Source organism: Vulpes lagopus, chromosome 2, assembly GCF_018345385.1.
Source record: "Vulpes lagopus strain Blue_001 chromosome 2, ASM1834538v1, whole genome shotgun sequence".
Lineage (NCBI taxonomy): Eukaryota > Metazoa > Chordata > Mammalia > Carnivora > Canidae > Vulpes > Vulpes lagopus.
This window is the reverse complement of record NC_054825.1, coordinates 6,205,349-6,226,247: the sequence shown is the minus strand read 5'-3', so window position 1 is coordinate 6,226,247 and position 20,899 is coordinate 6,205,349. Positions and strand designations below refer to the sequence as shown.

The following is a 20,899-nucleotide window of genomic DNA, read 5'->3' as shown; positions in this document are numbered from 1 at the left end:
ATTGTTAAGGTTTCAGGAAATGTAGTTTATATTCCAAATTCCTAAAACAGAATTTCTGAAAGCTAAAAATAAAATATAGGATAGCTTTAATAATATTTTCTGAAATTAAATATATTGAATTTGACCTGGAATGAAAATTTGAGTAATTCTTTTAAGAGAGTCCATATTTGAAATTTATGTGTCACTTCTCCAAGTCTGGATATCTGGTTCAGAAAGACTATTTTAGGTATAAATTTAGGTATCCACGGTTTCAAAAAAGGCCACAAAACAGCTTACAGAAGAACTACGTTATTACATATAACATCCCCCCAAAATGGTAGCAGGCATAAAGATTATATTTACTAAGTGTCTATTATGTGCCTAACAGATTAGATACTAAGGGGTTACAAAAGAAAACGAAGAAGACAATACCAAGTATAGAACACTGCCTTCCATAGTCAATAGGTAACTTTTAATCCTCTCATTTAAATAGCTAGTCAATCTGAGCTTTTTAAAAAAATCATGGTTAGCACAGATCTCTAAGAAAATGAAATCTGGTTCCGATTTATCTTAATAATGAAAGTTTCCCTAACACGTACAGGGTGCTCACGCATCAGACCCACGGATTAGCTTATTTTGCCCTCACAACCACCCGGTGAGCAGAGTAAGCACCCCATCTTCTGGGTGGGGAAGCCTGAGCATGGGGAGATCAGATGGCTTGTGCAGGGCTCAGGGGAGCAAATGGCGGGGACACTCCTTTTCTAGCCACGTTGCCACATTTTCTAGCCTCCTTTTCTAGCAACGTTTCTAGGTAATGTTGCCACGTTACCTCCTCTTCAGGGCACAGGAAACCAGGAGAGAGATGGGGAACTGCTTTCTTTGATCTTAGGGGGCTTTGCACTAGTTTGGATCTCTTTGTTGTGACTCAAACTCTGTTAGCAACAGGTCAGAGTATCTGCTGACTCTCCACTGGCTGGGGGGATGGGACAGTGGAGAAGAGAGAACAGTATCCCAGCAACGAGATTAATGGCAAAGTGCAGATAAAAAAGGCCATGTGAGGGCCAGGCCCCTGAGCAAAGGCAGCAGGAAGTAGGACCTGCAGGGGCCAGGGCAGGCCACTACGTCCCACCACCTCCAGGGAGTACCTGCATTTCAGCAGCCCCCACAGCTGAAAGCTACTGGCCATATTGAGAGAATCCTACATGCAGATAAGAACTAAAAAGGAATGTCAACATAAATTGTAGTCCTTCCTTTGACTGTCACAAGTGAATGCTTGGTGGGGAGGGGTTGCCATAAGATAATCACATGGAAGCCAACTCCCAACAGGAGATATGTCTTCGACCTATTCTGACATTATTAGACTTCTCCACAATTATTTATCTCTGTGGATTTCTAAAAAGAAATTAAACATGCACTTGATCTATATTAACAATACTGTAATATTTCATTTTAAAAGTGACTACATCCAAGAATTCCTGCGAAAAGGTTTCCAAAGTCCAGATGGCATTAAAGATGTAAAAATATCTATATTAACTTTAGAATATAGTCAGAGCTGTCCTTTAATTAATATCATGGCCACTTGAAAGGCCACTTCAAAATCTAAGGGATAAAGAATGAATCTGTCAAGCTTAAAGATCCTTCTTCACTCCTTCCGGGTCATATGTCCTGCTTTCTCCAACTCAGGGAGTTTTTTTACCTATTTCATCTGTATCATCCATAGATTATTTGATTATACATACATACTAATTTGATGACGTGGGGACACCGTGGCTATAAAAGCAGAAGGTTCTATCTTCAAGAAGTTCAAGTCATATCACTGTTGATGGAAAGATTCCCTAGGGTTTAACATTAGCCTGAAGACCTGTGTCTTCCATTTTTGAAGATAAACATTTGAGGGAAAGCAGCTTAGTACATACCAAATGAGTCTCATGGCCTTTCTGAATCAGAGAAGTCTCCAGACTTTTCCACTAGAGGCTCCAGTCTCTCTACCTAGCTAGGACAGGGTACTATTCCTTCCTTCCGCTAGCAAATTTACTGCATGTTCCCTATGAAACAAGCAGGTCAGACGCTGGGGATATAAGGATGTAAGAACCAGCAGCGCTGTACCACTATACCATACCATACCACACTGCACTACACCATATATACCACCCCTAGACTAGAGCAGAGCTTCCCCAGTGGTGTGCCACACAAAGGAGTTACAGATGCGATATACTGTTCCCAAGAAACTTGTCTCCTCAGCCCCTGGGAGTAGTTAGGTAGTGCCTGGGGCAGATGAAGCCCTTGGGATGGCCAAGCAGCTTTGACCATTTCCTTGAGGTGCCGCTGGATATTCCTACTTTCTGTGTGGCCCATGATATAAAACTTCTTGAGAAATGCTGCCCCAGAGCACTGCTTTTTTCCAATTATCTTTTTTCTTTTCTCTTTTCCTCTGTGTGTGAAGCTCTTAGAACCCTCTGCGCAAAGGAAATCTCACAGTGAAGCTAAAAACAGAGATAAAAAGTTGCCCTGCTCCCTCTACTTGTGGTAGCTAGTGAGAAGGATCCTTGGAACCCGTAAGGCTCTGAAAAGTACAGTTAGAAAAACACTGATCTAACCTGCTATGATGAAGACTGGTATCAAGTTTTATAAGCAGAGTATTTTTTAACTCGCAGTACAGGAGGGTGAAGGAAGCCTTCCTGGAGTAAGTGGCCCTTGCATGGGGTCTTGCAGGCCTAGAAGGCATTAGTTATGCCCAGAAGAGGCATGGTCATTCCACGCAGAGGGCACGTGGGCACAAACAGAACCACAGGTATGGGCTGACATGGCTGCCACACAGATAGCCTATATGGACCCATCATGAGGCGAGTTTGAGAAGCACAAGCTTGATGGTCTTTGGGTCCAACCCAAACAAGTTATGACTTTTCCCTGAGGATTATGGGGAGTTTTGGAAGAAGTTTAGACACAAAGTCCTTGATGATGCCAGAGCAGGAAAACAACCAGCGCATGGCTTGCTGGTGACAGACTGACCAGTTACTATGACACATGACAGACGTTTATAATGTGGAACATAAGAATACGCTCTCCTAGGGTTGCAGAGTGTCATCAGACCCAGTAGACCCAGCCCCCCCACACCCACCTCAGGATGGTTTCGCTGCTGCAGCAGTTTTCAAAGGGGATCATGTAGCCAACTTCATGCCCAATGTTCACATCCATCTCATCTGCCACCCGGAGGGCGAGCTGCACGGCGGTGGGCTTGTGGACCTGTGTGCATACCACACCCCCATGCTGGTAGTGGATGGAGAGGCAATACTCGGCACACCATTGAGGAACCTGTCACAGGGAAAAATGAGATAGGATCAGCTTCCTCTGGGAGAACTACCAAACAACAAGGGTTCGTCTTGTAAATAATTCCTTCTTTCACGAATGAGTCACCAGTGGGCTGCACTTCATCTTACTCAGTGAAAGTCTGAACAATGTGCATTTTTGCATAGGGTCATTCCTATTAAAAAGTTTGGAACAAATAGGGGTTAGTGAGGATTGTGAAAGTTTGACTTCTTCCAGACAGGAAAAAAAAAAAGTAGATAAAAATAAGCAAAATTAAAAAAAAAAATTCTTAACCTCAGCTGTGTTTCTGAAAAAACTAATGCATTTACAGACTGTTAGCTTCTTCCTGGTTACGAGAAAACGCCGTCAAAAATATGGTTTTTGGTTACACTATATGTTAAGTAAGTTGAATTTAAATAAAATCTAAAAAAAAATGGATTCTGGTATCTACTACTGTGTTTTAAGCAATGTAAATATGAAATGACATTTCAATGAAAAATAGTGACTCCAAATTAAAGCATGCACAGTTAAACCTAAATGATCATAACAAAATAACCAGACAGGCGGACTCAACATTTCCCTGGTAATAGAAGATAAAACACACAGGCATTTATTATCTAAATACAATGTAAGATAAATCCACTGAGCTCGTCACTCAACCCATCCAGATTTGGAAAGAGTCAATTCTAAGTCTGCTGTTAAGTCATTTATATTAAAGATCCTTTTACTGAATATGTATTATAGAGCAATTTATCAGGTTCGTTTGTGCCAGAATGAGTACACTGGAAAGTACATGTTTCATCTGCATGTTATAACCTCAGGTACTGTCAGTAAGCCACGCTTTGTTACCTGGGTATTTAAAATAAATCATTCCAAAGTGTTTTTAAATAGATCTAAGGTACTTAAAGGTTTTAACATGTTTAATTACTTTGAGATTTGCTATTTAGTAGACCCATCAAAGAATTCTTAGATTTTAATCCTCACTATAATTTGAAAAATAAACACAACTAAAAATCCTAAGTAACTTCAAAATGAAAAACTGCTGTAGAACACTAATCCCTAATAATAAATAGCATAAATGTAGTTCCTCCATTTTAAGACAGGTGTCAGCCTTGTCAACAGGTTGGAAACTAATCAACAATTTATTCAGCACCCACTGTGTTCTGTGAAAGGTGAAGGTTTGAGGTACGGTACCCAGGAAATGTGGAATCAGGGCATACCAGGTAACTACAAGGCATACCAGGGACCAAAGTCCAGACTTCCAAGCCTGGTTTGCTACTAGCTTGTTATTTGGTTGGTTTGTTTAGTAATTAATATCTATACCTAGTGTGGGGCTCGAACTCAAGACTCTGAGATCAGGGATCCTGGTGGCGCAGCGGTTTGGCGCCTGCCTTTGGCCCCGGGCGCGATCCTGGAGACCCGGATCGAATCCCACGTCGGGCTCCCGGCGCATGGAGCCTGCTTCTCCCTCTGCAGGGAGGGAGTGTCTCTGCCTCTCTCTCTTTCTCTCTGTATGACTATCATAAATAAATAAATAAAATAAAATAAAAAAGGAAAGGAAAGTGCATAGCTGCTGGAATATTATCAAGAGTCACATGTCCTTTTTTTTTTCTTTTTAAGATTTTATCTATTCTTGAGAGACAGAGAGAGAGGGGGGGGGGGGCACAGACACTGGCAGAGGGAGAAGCAGGCTCCATACAGGGAGCCCGACGTGGGACTTGATCCTGGGACTCCAGGATCATGCCCTGGGCCGAATGCAGGTGCTAAACCACTGAGCCACCCGGGCTGCCTGAGAGTCACATGTTCTGTTTGAGCCAGCCAAGTGTCCCGACTAGTTTGTTATTTGTAAATCACAATTTCTCTAAGCTTCAGTTTCTTCTCTGTAAAATGGGTTGAATGAATGAGTTACCCTTCAGTTTTAAGCTCCTGGGACACCTGTTCCACATGGTTTAGTGTGACTCCCTAGGCACGAGATCCCATAGGGCACTTCCAGCGACCACACATGGATCACCCTTCCTGCAGCTACTGGTCTGTTCCCAGTGTCCACCTGCCCTGCTAGACTATAAGCTCTGGGAGACCAGGGATCTGTCTATCTTGGTCACCAAATAGTCTCAAGTAATTTTTTAAAAAGATTTTATTTATTTATGCATGAGACACACACACACAGAGAGAGAGAGAGAGAGAGAGAGAGAGAGAGAGAGGCAGAGACACAGGCAAAGGGAGAAGCAGGTTTCATGTGAGGAGCCCGATGCAGGACTCAGTCCTAGGACTTCAGGATCACACCCTGCGCCGAAGGCAGATGCTCAACCACTGAGCCACCCAGGCATCCCTCAAGTAATTTTGTTCAATAAATAGTTGATGAACACATTCCCTTAGCTTTCCCAAAAATACTTTAAAAGCCCACGATTCTGTATACGTTACTGTGAATTGCTTCACCATCACCACATTACCTAAAATTTCCTGTCTCCCTCATTTTCTAAGTCATTTGTTCATTCTTGCCAAAGCCTTCCTTTCTAACCTGATTCCCTTCATATCAGGGTCCATTCTCTAGGCGTCCAAGACTGCAAACATCATTTCTGCGAAAACCATTTGTTTTCATTTTTGTCTCCCCACTAGATTGGAGAGTCCTTAAGCTGGACACGTGTGGCTCATATTTTCCCCAAAACTTCACAGAGGAACAAATAGGAATGATAAATATTTGGACGGATGGAAGGTTATGGATATCACAAAAATAAAAGAAGGAAAGGGAAGGACTTGGACTCAGAGAAAAGTAATAAAAGCAAGGGACATTCACTGCAAAGGAAGCATGAGTAGTACTCACCAGCAGAATAACTACACACAGGAAGAAACATATTCTAAGACTTTCTAACTACAGATAGTAGGTGATGGTATCACCAACAAGAATAGAAAAGTGGAAAGTAAAATAAAATAAAATGAAGGAAGGAAGCTAAACAGTAGGTGTTTCTGTGGGGGAGGAGGAACTGGGAGGGGAGGGAGATGACCTTTGGGAGCCAGGAAGGTGTGGGGTCAGTGATGTTAAGGGACCATGCCCAAGTGCAGCTAATCTGAGAGCAACTGACAAACAGGCCGGGAGCGCTGAGGGCCGGAGCTCAAGGTTCAGGCACACGAGTCACAGGATTTCAGAGCTGGAGGGGAACTCTGGAAGGCACATCGGCCACACTCTCACTTGACACATGAGTGAAGTCTTAGAGGGGTGCCTTGCCCAAGTCCTACTGCCAGCGTGCAGCCCAGCCAGGCTGGTCCAAATCCTCCCATTTCTCGTCTCGTGTCACTTCCACCACACGGCAGGTGCTTCCAAGCATCTTTATACAAAGGTGGCAACCAAAGCCCTGAGATTCTTAGCCGGCAACATTTTTAATCACTGTTTCCAGCCTAAGGGCAGTGGCAGGAAACACTATAAAGACAGGCACTGTCGTACAACAGGGAGAACTGGGCTGAAATCACACCACCCAGGTTCACTAAAACACCTGGGTACACTCGGTATGGTTATTATTCTAAGATCCAGGAGAGGGATCCCTGGGTGGCGCAGCGGTTTGGCGCCTGCCTTTGGCCCAGGGCACGATCCTGGAGACCCGGGATCGAATCCCACGTCGGGCTCCCGGTGCATGGAGCCTGCTTCTCCCTCTGCCTGTGTCTCTGCCTCTTTCTCTCTCTGTGACTATCATAAATAAATAAAAATTTAAAAAAAATTAAAAAAAATAAGATCCAGGAGAGATGCTTTCAAAGTCTGGCGTTATGCGTGATTCAGACAATTATGGGCCACGTTCCCAAGCTACTGATGGGGATTTTTGACTGCATTTCTTTTATTTCTATCTACTTATATAAACAAATGCTGCAAGATTATATATTACAGTGCACTTATAATGGTATAAATATCATACAGGTCTGGCAGTGCAATAAATGTAACAATCCAACCAGTCTTCATTGTCCTTTTTTGCTCCCCTCACACACTCGAGCAAATTATTCACCTACAAAGCAGAGGAATTCGGAAAGGGGAACAGCTCTTCTAAACGATATCAGTTAAAATAACCAGTGAAAGACTGACCATGTGCATCGATCAGGTGCTTGATGTAGGGATGTTTGCTGACACAGCCTAACTATAAGTTGAGCACAAGTAGTCACGCCTAATGGCAGGGAGCCCACAAGTGTGGCTCTGACTGCGCACGACACATGGCCCCTTGTGAACAGTTACACATGGATAGTGGCAGTGAGTGACACACACGCCATGATACCAACTCATCCGCCCTACTTGGTACAATGTCTCTGGCTTTTATGCACCTTCTCAATCACTCGACACCAGCTAAGGCCCATTGTCAAGCTGGACACCTTAGGAAACTCAAAGTATCAGCTGAAAAAAAGTTATGATTCAGCAACTGCTAGAAATGTGGGCGTTTCATCATTTCCAGGGACACCAGGATTCCAGCTTCCCGGGCACACCTGCATTCTCTGTGCCAACAGTAGACACTGTGCTGTTCTCATTAGTTCTCCTCTGGGTGGGGCTTCTTCTTTACCCCCACATCCCTTACCCTCTCACCAAGGAGTCACACCTGCCCCTACTTGAGAGTTCACTCCTCCCTCCATGGCTTCTCTGGGGAAGATGCCCCACCCCGGGCGTCCAGAACCCCGCGCAGGTTGGCTCCACAAGAACCTGGAGACCGTAATACCTGCACCTTTCTCTCAAGCACTTGGTTTTACTCTTTCCAGACAGAAACACTGGGTTCTAGGCCGCTTGGTGCCTTACGTAACACTGCAGAACGTGGCAATAGTTGTACAATCTGGAGAACAAAACAGGAAACTGCTCTTTTAACGCATGAAAAAAAAAATGAACCTGTTTACACATTTTCATGGGAGTCTGGGCAATTAGACAACACCCAAATTTATATATTTGGTTTAGAAACTCTCCCTACTAGAAATCACGACTGCAAATATTTTCCTTTTGAACTTAACCTCACAATTGTTTTATATTCCCTCAACCCATTTTTTTTTTTAAGATTTTATTTATCTGAGAAAAGAGCAAGCGTGCGGGGTGGGGGAGAGGGAGAAGCAGACTCCCGGCTGAGCAGGGAGCCCGCTGCGGGGGCTCGATCCCAGGATCCTAGGATCATGACCTGAGCCGGAGGCAGACACTTCACCGACTGAGCCACTCAGGGGCTCCTCCCTCAGCCCATTTTTTAAATGCCATTTCCTGGACGTGTGATGTGCCAAGTGTGTTAAAGCCCGAAGCACGCCTCAGCTCTGTCCCAGCGCCCGGCTCAGCTGTCCCCGGGGCGGTCGAGGCGGGCAATCCGTGTCACAGTGCATGGCGAGAACACGTGTCCCCGGGCTCCTACGTCCCGCCCATCAGCCGATGAGAGCGGGTAGGAGTCCCCTGAGTAACCAGAACCTAATCTACATCGAGGCTTCACCAACATAAATCAGCAGCCGGAGTTCTCCCGGTTGTACACACCCAAAGCGAAGCAAAGGCGCTCCGATCTCCAGGCAACGGGCCCAGAGGCCGGCATCTGGGTCCGGGAGTGCTGGGGTGCAGGGACGTCAGGGGGCCCGATCCAGGGGAGCAGCAGCGGCGGGATCTGCACTCGCGCCCCTGCCGGCCACCGTGGCAAGAGGACAGCCACGGAGTTACACCGCGAGGACTTCCTGTCCTTCCCCTCCACTGCCAGAGATGCTCTCCGTTCACTGAACGGATACGTGCACACATGAAGTGAGACAGAGTCAGGTGTGAGACACGAGGCTACTCCTGTTAACACATCCTACCCGCAAAGGCCCCCGAACCCTCATTTTCCATCGCTCTTCTGTCCGTGACAGCCTGGTTCCTCTTCTGCTTCCTAGGACCATTGAGGCTGCGCCCAGTGCCAAGGCTCTGCTCGCTCGCCCGTATTTCAGGACCAGAGGCACCGGATCCAAAAGTGGAAAGGAACCGTGAGAACCATGGACTCACCCAAAGGTAAGAATCCCAACAAAAACATCACTGCAGAGCGCCTGTGCCTGAGCACACTCCCAAGGCTCCCACGGTGAGCCACGACGCCGGGATACATTACTGAGCACTCGGTCCCCTTCTGAATTAAGTATCCCACGTCCCTGGATATCATAATTTGTACATATGTTGACACTGAGTGAACACAGGTGGACTCTACCAGCAGAAACAGTGGACAAGTTTACTCAATAGGGTAGAGATGTTCTATACCAGGTAGAGTCTGAATTTAGGTTAAATCTCAGGTACATTGCACTTACCCACCTCACTAACCCATCCATCTGTTTCCTGGGAAATTTCAGGACAAAAGCTAAAGAAGGAGAAGCAAAAAAAAAAAAAAAAAAAAATAGATAGTTCTAAAAATATTCCATTCTCTTTCAGGCTTTTTTTTTTTTTTTTTTTTTAAATAAAGCTGCCCTTGAAAAAGGCAATAGGAAAAGGTTCTATAAATGTATGAAAGGTTGTCCTGTTTTCCCGAGGGCAGCCACAAAATGCCAGTTGCACCAAAGTGCGATGGATTTTTAAAATCCTGCAAAATGTTTGTGGTTCTCTTTAGAAGGCCTGGGTCTAAAGACAAACTTTTGTTAGAAAGGTTTAAAACTCTGAGGAACAAAGTAGTCTTAGAAGCTCTCTCAAAAATAACCAGGCTGTTGTTTCCAGAACTGAGAAAACAACCAGTGCTCCCACTATTTAAATTAGTTTGGAATAGGCCAATTTTCCCATCATCTGAGTCCTATTTTGATTTCTCCCACCCTGAAGATATACACTGACTTCTCAATTAACAGAAAACCAGCATTATTTGTGAAAATGGTTGAGAAGTCAACGATGACAGCAGAAACTGCTGTTAGGTATTCACATAATATATTACAGATGATGATAATTCTTGCCCTTAGAGATCACAAATTCTAAAAGAAAAACGCGGAGTATATATTTTTAATTTTTTTTTTAACCAAAAGTGTGGGTTAGCAATTCTGAAGCTACATTAGGAGTATGTTCTAAGACTGAACAAGTAATGCTATCAGGAATAATGAGTGGCAGGTTTCCCACAGAGAAGGGAGCAGGGGGGAAAAAAAAAACTTCAAATAATTTTTTAACTTGCCATCTGTCCACAGAAACCAAGAATATTATACCCAGTTTTCAACAGTAGCTTCTTGTTAACCAAAACTTTAGGAAATGGGCAAGGTCATAATGAACCCTGTGGTGTGAAACTGGCATTGGCAGGAATTTTTGTTTTTTTAAGAGAAAGAAAGACAAATATATACGTGTATATATGTAGAAAGAAATACACAGAGAAAAAGAGCTAGAAACAGAGATGCAGAGTTAGAGGGAGAGGGGTAGCACACACCCCCCCAAATTTACTTCATTGCTCTGTTATAGTTGGCAGGGCCGGGAAACAATGATAAGCCAATGGCAATGCCACTTAGTGCTCCAATCTTGGTTTCTAAGCACAATTCTCCACTAAAAGGAACCAGGGCTCCTGGTGGATGGAACCTGTAATGTCTTACTGAGAAAGAGCAAAGAAGTGCTCAAGAACCATGTGGTCATGTGAGCAGGACACAGAAACCCTGAAGGGGCTCCCAGAGGCCACATCAGGGACAATATGAACTAAATAAATGGGCTTAGTAATGATTTATAATCCATAAAATAAAGAAAGAATTTATGTGACCATATCGAAAGAAAGAAAGAAAGAAAGAAAGAAAGAAAGAAAGAAAGAAAGAAAGAAAGAAGAGAAAGTTTAGCTTTTCAGAAGAATTCCAAATATTAACTGTAGGAATGTCAGAAGTAGAGAAATCACTGATTTGGTTACCTACCAGCATCATAATGTCAAAGAATGATCTAAGGATGCTAAAACTAGTAGGCAAACACACGATGAGAAGCATACTTTATATTGTCTCAAAGTATCTCCTCATATCTTTTACTTTTTTTAAAGTGAATCATTGATTTTTTTTACTCCATTGTGTAAAAACTCTTGAGAATATTTAACAGAAGATATACAAAAATGCTCATCACGGGGCACTTGGGTGGCCCAGTTGGGTAAGCATCAACTCTTGATTTCACCTCCGGTCTTGATCTCAGGGTCATGAGTTTAGGCTCCACACTGGGCGTGGAGCCTATTAAAAAAAGCCAAAAATGGTCATCACAACACTGTTGGAATAGGAAACTCTGGAAGCAACCCAAATGTCCACCATCAGGAGAGCGGATATATAACCTGTGGTACAGTCACACAGTGGGACAGCATAAAGAGGAAAAGCACAGGAAACCCAGCTCTAAAGCATCAGGATCACGCGGGGTTCTTCAAGCACGGTTTCGAGACCATCAGCATCACCTGGGCTTGTTAACCACCACGCTCTCCTCCGCACACCAACTGGATTAGAAACTGGGGCGGGGGCGGGGTCAGCGGGGCAGCAAGTCGGTTGTGGAAGGCCTCCAGGGGAGTCTGATAGACTCAGGTTAGAGCATCACTGTTATGGCTGAATGTCAGTCACACCTGGGCAAGACAAGCTGGTCTCAGAAGAACACAATATGTCCATTTAATAGTGAAAAACTGGCTAACCGAAATTAATGGTGTTTATACCAAAAACATAGTAAAGCTATAAAGAAAGGCAAGAAATGATTAATACAAGTTACTTTGTGGAAGAAAGTGGGTAAAGTATGGGGAAGGGCCACACAACAGCCTCTGAGAATAACAGCACCTTATTTCTTCCATTAGGCAGTGGGTATGAGAATCTCCCCACATTTTTTAAATGATGGTGGAAGACAATACCTTTACGATGAACAACAAGGAAATCATCACCTCATTGCTATCAAATTTAATTAAAGTTAAGGGAAAAATCTTATTACGCTTCCTGATAGGATGCACCGAGGAGGACACCACAGCACTTCTGTGGTCTTCCTGCCGCAAATGTGTAACTGGAATCTAATCCTCAGGAAACATCAGACAGGCTCAGGGATGTCCTACGAAACACCTAGTGGTACTCTTCTGAAATGTTGAGGTCATGAAAGGCAAGGAAAAACTGAGCAACTGTTTCAGACTAGAGGTGATTAAAGAGAAATGACAATTACATGCAATGTAATTTGTATTGGATTCTAGACCAGAAAAATACTTTTTTTTTTTATTATAAAGGACATTAGTAGGGAAAATCATGCTATTTGAATGCCTATATATTAGATAATCATGAAACGTTAATTTTACCTTTCAGACTTTTATAATTACAGTGTCGCTGTGCCCTGTTTTTAGTAAAACTTGAAGTATTTGGAGGCAAAGGCCATTATATCGTTAACTTTCAAAAGGTTCGGAATAAAAAATGTGCATGTCCGTGTGTCTGTGTGTGTGTGCATGGAAAGACAGAGAATGATAAAGCCAATGTGGTGAAATATTAACACTTAGGGAAGCTGGCTGGGTGAACAACATATGGAAAATCTTTGACCTATTTTTGCGACTTTTCGTAAGTCTGAATTATTGTAAAATAACAATTTCAAATCATTTTTTTAACTTGCCATTTGTCCACAGAAACCAAGAATATTATACCCAGTTTTCAACCAAGAATTCTTTTGGTTTGCTAACAGACCAAAAGAATTTGTTGTAACAATAACTCACTGCAACAAATAACAATTCATAGCAAACCCCTGACATTGGCAGCTCTAAAGAGAACCACCACCTATTGTCTATCCCTCCTCTCTGTAAGTCAGAACAATTATGTCTCAGAGGTAACAACCTGAAAGTGGCAATGCACACAAGATATTCTTATAATTCCAACTCAGAAATTTATGTGACAAATTATCAAATCCCTCTGGGCCGCTTTCGCCTTCTGAAAAATAAAGGGATTCTATTCTTTCAGATTATCTTTAGGGTCTATTCTAATTCTTACATTGCCGAGAATCCATACATGAATTTTGTAATAAACATACTTACTGCTTGCTTTATAACTTTTTTAATAAATTTATTTTTTATTGGTGTTCAATTTGCCAACACTTTATAATTTTAAAGCAAAATATAAATACTACTAAAATCTGGAAGTTCAGGGGTAACCATAGCCTGGACAATACATTTTCATTAACTAGCTACCCTAATTCTATCCTCCATACTAGCTCCCAAAATGTATGACCTGGGGCCAGGATGGCATTTGGCCACTCACTTATTTCTTATAGTCTGGGAAATAATTTTCTTGTGCTGTTGAATTTCTGTCGCTGAACCAGCTTTGCCAATAAGCATAGAAACACCTCAATCATCAGGCTGCTGGGCACGCAGACACGGAAATTAATCTCCAAATCTATGGCAGGCAAATAACATCTATCACATCTTTTAAATGGAATACGAGCAATGAAACAATCTGAATGGATTTTTATCTACTATTCTGGAGAAAATTTACTGGTACACTAAACACAATTAATATCCACATAGGTATAATTAACTGTTATTCAGCTGACTTTAATAAACAAAACCAAGTAAGTAAGTAACTTAATTGTTGTGCCTGAATTGCTAATACTCTTTTTTTGTTCTATTTTTTTGGCTTAGATATCATTATTAAAACTGAACACTATGCTCAGGGGCCTGGGTGGCTCAGTGGGCTAAGCGTCTGCCTTAGGCTCAGGGCATGATCTTGGGGTCCTGGGATCGAGTCTCACGGCAGGCTCCCTGCTCAGTGGGGAGTCTGCTTCTTCCTCTGCCTTTATGCTCCTGCTGTCTGTTTCTCTCTCAACAACAAAAAAATCTTTAAAAATGAAAAAAAAAAACCTGAACGCTATCCTGTGACATCATGCTTATTTTTAAGTAATAAGTACAACACATAGAGCAAATGGTATTTTTTGTAGTGGCTACTCACCTGAGAGCTCTTGCCACATTTAGCATCTCCTGAAACGATCACAATTTGATTCTGAAGCAGATTCTCCATAAAGGAGTATTTTTCTTTCCATATTGGAAGATCTTCTCTCTCTTTTAGAAGTTTATAATAACGTGATGAGTATGGCAAACCATCGAAAGGGTTAAGTTCCAAATCCTCACAAGCCAAAATCCCCTCCTCATCCCCATCACTGGAATCTAGGGATTCGGGGAAATAGCGTTTCTCAGAGGCAGAGTTTGGGCATTCCAGTTCTTCCTCTTCCATCTTGTCCACGAGGGAGCTCAAGCAGCTGGCATCCTATGTTCCAGTTTCTCCTACAATAACCCACTGCGAACAGGGTTGATACAGACTTGGACGTCTTAATCGCCAAGACTTTGGTTCAAAGTCTCCGCAAGCTGAAGTCCTCAAATCTGCATCTGGTTTCCTCGCCCGGTTACCTTCTGTGCTGGCTCAGGTAAGCACTCTCCTGCACGTTGAACGACCGTCCATAAATCGCACTATAAACACACAAAAAAAGGGGGAAAATCAGGTACACATACAAGATGTGCAAAAGAAAGAAGCACAGGTGTTCAAAACAGAAGCAGTAATGGGTTTTTTTTTCTGTGAACTGGTTACTGCTGCCTATTTGAAAGACCAGGAATAATTCAGGCTAGCTCTTGAAGTCTGGTCAGCTGCAATTTTTCTCCTGGCCAGCTTGGGGACAGTTCTACACTGGACTGGGTGCTCTCTGCCTAACCTCCAGCACAGGCCCTGACAGTGAACCAGGGGATGGGGGATGAGTAGGGGGGTGGGTACATGGTGGCTGTAAGGCTCCACCATGTGGTCTCTAGTCCCACCGCAAAAGAGATGCTGGATCCTGTCATGGGGAAAACTGTGAGGGCCCAGTGAGTGTTCCCCTAACACTGGTTTATTTTTAATTAAGAAGTTCTCTAGCTTAAAGGAAGATTTTATACAAAATTTCATTTAGATTTGCTTATGCCGGTTTACAATGACAGGTAAGGAAAGTGGATTTCTTTTTTTCTCTCTCAGGCTACAGTTAGTTAGCTTTTATTAATAAGATCTTTTGTTGGTTTCATCAAACCAGAAACCTCACACATACTTCTTGAAATTCCAGGGTCTTGAGCCCAAAATGTCAGATTCAAGAGGCAATAAAAGAAAATATTTATTTTATTTATTGTCTTAAAGATTTTATTTATTTATCTGAGAGGCAGAGAGCATGAGCAGAGAGTGAGGGAGAAGCAGACTCCCCACTGAGCAGGGAGTCCGATGCGGGGCTTGATCCCAGGACCCTGGGATCATGAACTGAGCCAAAGGCAGATGCTTAACCGACTGAGCTACCCAGGCACCCTAAGAACATTTTAAATGAAGAAGTCACCCAAGCAAGGGCAAATTTACTCCAGTAACTTGTTCCCTACGTGTCAGGTAAGTGATCTTTCAATTATGAGTGATTTTTAAAAATCCAATCAATATTGCTGGAAATAAGCCCCTTTTCCCATTAACCAGGTAAAAACTAGAAACACAGAAGAAACTCAAGCAAAAAAGAACACAGCATAGCCTATAATTCATGATATTCTCAGTTACATTACTCTTTTCACAGCACCCCATTTATGGTAACCATTGCTTTAGATGATTAGGGGGCTCACAGGGCTAGCTCCTCATCCTATGTAATACGACAGGCTTCTTCACTGTTCAAGCCAGACTCCAGGGAAACACTCAGGAAGCGCTTGTTGAGTGCCTTCTTGGGGCTTCGGTTATAACACACGTAAAGATACTTTGAGGTCAGGACCAAGACTTTTATAAACTCACACACAAGTAGGCCAAAAGAGGGAGAAATTAATAACTAGAGGGAGGAGAGAAAGGATGTTTTAGCTCCTCAAAGGTAGAGTTCGTCAAAATCCATTCTGAAAGCTGCTGCTTCAAAATTAAAATGGTATAATAACATAAATGTAGTATGGATGAACGGCACAGCTCTTTGCTGCTCCTATGGGTGAGACCAGAGCCACATGGAGCCAGCTCCAAGAAACACGATGGCTTAAGATCACAGGACAAGAGCAGCCCGGGTGGCTCAGCGGTTTAGCGCCGCCTTCAGCCCAGGGCCTGATCCTGGAGACCCGGGATCGAGTCCCATGTCGAACTCCCTGCGAGGAGCCTGCTTCTCCCTCTGCCTGTGTCTCTGCCTCTCTCTCTGTGTCTCTAGTGAATAAATAAATAGAATATTTTTTAAAAAATCACCGGACAAGCTAACTTTGAGAAGGTATCTAAGAATCAAAAAACTCCACTGCTTAAGAGAAGTCAACATTTGGTTTTATATTCCATTTTTCCTTTATTCTGCTTAGAATCCCTTCTAGAGGTTCTCATTCTACATATAAATTGCTCTTCTTATGACCAATGATTGCCATAGGAACAATTTCTGAACTGTTTTACCAAAACAAAACAAGCTATTATTTTTTTACCAAATAAATACCCTTGAAATGTGTCTCTTTGTCGTATAATGCTCCCTAAAGGCACAATAATCTTGTAATTAAAGTAAAATCTTATTTATAAAGTATTGACCACTTTGAGCCTGTGGGGGAAGAGTCGAGTTTTCCGGACGGTTATGTCTCCAGAGACTGGAGAGTCACCAGGCCCCCTCAGCACGTGTACACAATCCAGCTCCATCACCCACTTCTGTGTCACGTGGATTGAAGGTGGCCGCACACGCTCTGCAGGCTCCCCTGGGGAGGTGGAGTCTACTTCCTCTCCCCCTGTCTGGCCCTGTGAATCACTGCGATCAAAAGAATGCGGTGAAGGGATGTTGAACCACATTCACATGACTGGAACACTCCCTCTTGGAGCCAGCTGTCATTCTGCGAGACGCCCAAGCCACCCGGAGAGGCCACTGGGAAGGGACTAAAGCTCGGCTTCCTCTGACAGACAGTACAGACGTGCCGTGTGGGTAAGCCACGGGAGACCCTTCCCCAGGTCAGCTCTCCAGATGACCACAGGCCCAGCCAACACGACCGGCAAAAGCAGCACCCACGGCCACCCAGTCAATCCAAGGGACCGTGAGAGGGAACACACACAGTCACCACTTCTGTAGGTTCTCCGTTCCGGGGGTTTGGCCTTACAGCAACAGATACCCAGACCTCTGCCTACTAGAACAGCCTAACTTTCTCTTCATGACTTGGGGTCACCGATACATCAGTTCCCAAACAGAAAGATGTCCTCAGACTTTAGTGTCCAAGGATCCACTGGTCCAGAGCCCTGCTTTTCTTTTCCTTTTTTTTTTTTTCAAATTATTTTTATTCATTAATGAGAGAGAGAGAGAGAGGCAGAAGCAGGCTCCCTGCGAGGAGCCCTGGGACTCAATCCCAGGACTCGGGGATCATGACCTGAGCCACCCAGGCATCCCCGGAGCCCCTCTTTCTGTAGGGATTCAGTACCCATGTCACACTGTGGTCAACATGCTTACCTAGCGGGGCCTTGTCTGCTTTTCTGACCAACTCTCCTACCAGGCATGTTAGAAACCAGTTAGGCTTGTTTGACAGAAATACTTGTAAAGGTTGAGTCCTCAAAAGGTTCTACATTGAATCCAAGGAGTCTGAGGGGCAGAGCTATGAAGTTTGTGACAATCTGTTTTCACTACTCAGAGGGACTCTCTGCTGCTCCGTAGTTTGAGTTCCAGATTTAGAGGGGGGCAGTGGTGGAGTTTTCATGATACACAACACCTCGCTGCGTTTATTCTGCAACTGGCACAAGCCGTATCAGTATTTTCTTAGATGTAATTAAATACATACAAGAGATCCATGTTTTGGCCGTTGGCAGATTTAGCAGTACCAAGAAGGGAAAACAAATCTGGCAGGTTACATGCCACTCAAAATAAAAGTTAATAAAATTTGTTCTGTTAGCAGTATTAGGTACATTTCACTACAAGAACCAGAAAGATTGGTTTTTGCTCCTTTTCAAAGCATTCTTACAAATAAATTGTAGCCTGCATAATTTGTCAAGGACTGCCCTTTGAAGTGAGTCTATTACAACTTTTAAATGAGCATTTATGAAAACAACACAGAGCTAATGTAACATGAAACTCCCTCAACAAGAAAGACTCAGAAGTTGATGTAAGATGAGCTATGTCTTAGTCATCTGGATCCTTGACTCTGATGCAGTCAATTCTAGAAATATAGTTCACAGAAAAGATAAAGTTTGCAAGGGATTATGTAAAACAAGATTGCGAAATTTGTCCTGAGAAACTTTGGGTTAGGTTTTACGGTTCAATGCTCCTCTTCGACATTTTCCTCCGTGTTCAATTTACTATAAATACATTCTTCACGCCTATCAAATTCTCAAATGTACAACATTAGGATTTTGCAGAGATCGAACAGGGCCTATGTGGTCTCATTCAGTCTCACAGCTTTGGTGCCACCTATATGAGGAGGACTCCCATTTACACGTCCTGTCAATCCTCACTCTAATCTTCGGTCTCCTATGTTCTACTACTGCCTCATCACATCCCGTGTGGATTTTTAAAAGGCATTTCAAACTATGTCCTAAACCGAGCTCTCGATATTTACCTCAAAGCCACAAACCTGGTCTTTTCCACACCAATTACTTCCTTTCCTTCAATTGCTCAGACCAAAAAATCTGAAGTTATTCTTGATTTTTCTCAATCTTGAATTCCACATCTTTTTTTGTTTGTTTGTTTGTTTTGATTTTTTTTTTGATTTTTTTTTTTTTTTGAATTCCACATCTGATCCTTCAATGGATGCACTAGGCTGATAAGCCTACAGAGATGTGCACATCCTAATCCCCAGAACCTACGAACGTGTGCTTTGAATGCCACAAAGGGCTGAAGATGTCATGAAGGTAAAGCCCTCGAGCTAGGGGGACCATCCTGGTGAGTCCAACCTAATCTTGAGAGCCCTGGTATCAGACCATCTTTCCCAGGTATAGTCAGAGGGAGAGAGGACAATGGAAGACAGGCCAGAGCGACAGATACAGTGCTGTTGGCTTTGAAAACAGAGGGAGGGCCATGAGCCAAAGAATGAGAGGGTGGCCTCTAAAAGCTGAGTAGACAAGGAAATGGATTCTCTTCTAGTCTCCAGAAAGGAACACAGCCCTGCCGACCCCTTGATCATTCGATGGACTTCTAACCTATCAGACTGGAAGAGAATAAATAACCACTAACTTTGCAGTGATTTGTCATAGAAGCAACAGAAAACAACCTGATCATGTCAGTTCTATTTTCAAAGTACACCAAGCACCCTTGGTGCTCCGCTGGGAGCAGGTGGTCACCTGGATCACTACAGCAGCCTGCTGGCTCGCCTTCTGGTTTCACTCCTGGCCCTATCAATCACTTCTCAACCGAGTCACGGTGACCCCGTTTAAGTCAGCTCACGTGTCCTCTGCTCAGTCTCTACTGGCTTCCCATCTCATCTTACTCCAGGGAAAACCCCACTTAACAGGATCAACAAGGTTGGAGGCCCTGGGCTCAGCACAACCTTAGCCTTGTTTCCAACTGCTCTCTCCCCTCCCCCCTCCCCCTTCCAGCCACGTGGCCCCTGGATGTTCCTCAGACACCCTGGCACGGGCTGACCTCAGGACGCAGCGCCTGCTCCTGGGGTTGAAATGTCCTTGTCTCAGGTGTCCCAGCATCTAGCTCCCTTTCCTCGTAAAGGTGTTTTTTTTGTTTTTTGTGTTTTTTGTTTTTTTTTTTTTTAAGATTTTATTTATTTATTCATGAGAGACACACAGAGAGAGAGAGGCAGAGACACAGGCAGAGGGAGAAGCAGGCTCCAGGCAGGGAGCCCAGTGAGGGACTCGATCCCAGGACTCCGGGGTCATGCCCTGGGCCAAAGGGAGATGCTCAACCACTGAGCCACCCAGGCACCCCCCTTGTAAAGGTCTTTATCAAATGTCAACTGGGTGAGGGGCTTACTGGCCACCCTGTCTAAACTCTGACCCACACCCCCTGCGACTCATACCCACTTCCCAGCCTCCTCCTGCTTTGTTCCTTCCCCTTGATGCTCACCATGGTCCAGCAAAGTCTACACTTGACCTCTTGATCTTGCTTACGTATGGCTGGTGTCCTCCACCAGAAGGCCAACACCAGGAGGCAGGGATTTGTGTCTGTTTTGCTCACTGCTGTCCTACAAGAGCCTGGCACCTGCTAGGCACTCAATCAGCATTTGCTGAGTGACATTAGTACCTCAGAGGTACTTTTACTCAACTTTTCCAAGTTGCCCTACACTGTGTCTGTGACAACGTCCTTTAAAACTCCTCAGGATTCGGTTCCTCCCATTTCCATACACCTTCGCTTCATGCCGACATCCTACTGTCACTGTGCTGCTGGATTTCAGTGACTTTGTGTCCCCTTCCAGTCATGCAATCACAGAATCATGCTATTCCTAAAGGCTCCGGCCTGAAATTGTCATGAATTCCCAGATCTCCAAACTGAAATATTTGTACAGGTTCTTAGTTTTCCCTTGACTCATACACCCAAACCACAGCTCATGCTTTTTTCAACATTAAAGCCGTTTTCTTCTTCCAGAAGAGTTACGGTGCAGAAAACAGCAGAGCTGAGATCTCTTCTGTCGGAGGTGCATCCCAAGCTTGCTCCGGGCCGCCCATGGTCCCAGCAGCCAGGAAATAACCTGGAAATAACCGATATGGACGAGGCAACGTCCTTAGATACCAGGGAGCTCCTCAGCTGTCTGGACTACCTACCATCCTTTCCCTATGCTTCTGGTCTCGCTACTTAGACGGTTATTGGAGCGATGCCCTCTTTGGTAATTTCCACAGTCTG

At 43.8% G+C, this 20,899-nt stretch overlaps 1 protein-coding gene and 1 long non-coding RNA gene across 2 annotated transcripts in view; one reads left to right on the top strand and one right to left on the bottom strand.

Moving 5' to 3' along the window:
• DHX32 (DEAH-box helicase 32 (putative)) overlaps positions 1-20,899 on the bottom strand; it is a 52,306-nt gene that overhangs the window by 23,002 nt on the left and 8,405 nt on the right. The window contains exons 2-3 of the mRNA XM_041744009.1: positions 14,101-14,615; positions 3,098-3,291 (exon numbers count right to left, since the gene is read on the bottom strand). Coding sequence (XP_041599943.1) covers positions 3,098-3,291; positions 14,101-14,382 — 476 coding nt within the window. The 5' untranslated portion in view covers positions 14,383-14,615. The remainder of the gene's footprint in view (positions 1-3,097; positions 3,292-14,100; positions 14,616-20,899) is intronic.
• On the top strand, positions 8,536-12,597 carry LOC121484586. Its single transcript, XR_005986069.1, has 2 exons — positions 8,536-9,022; positions 9,136-12,597. It is a non-coding gene; the product is annotated as an uncharacterized LOC121484586 (long non-coding RNA).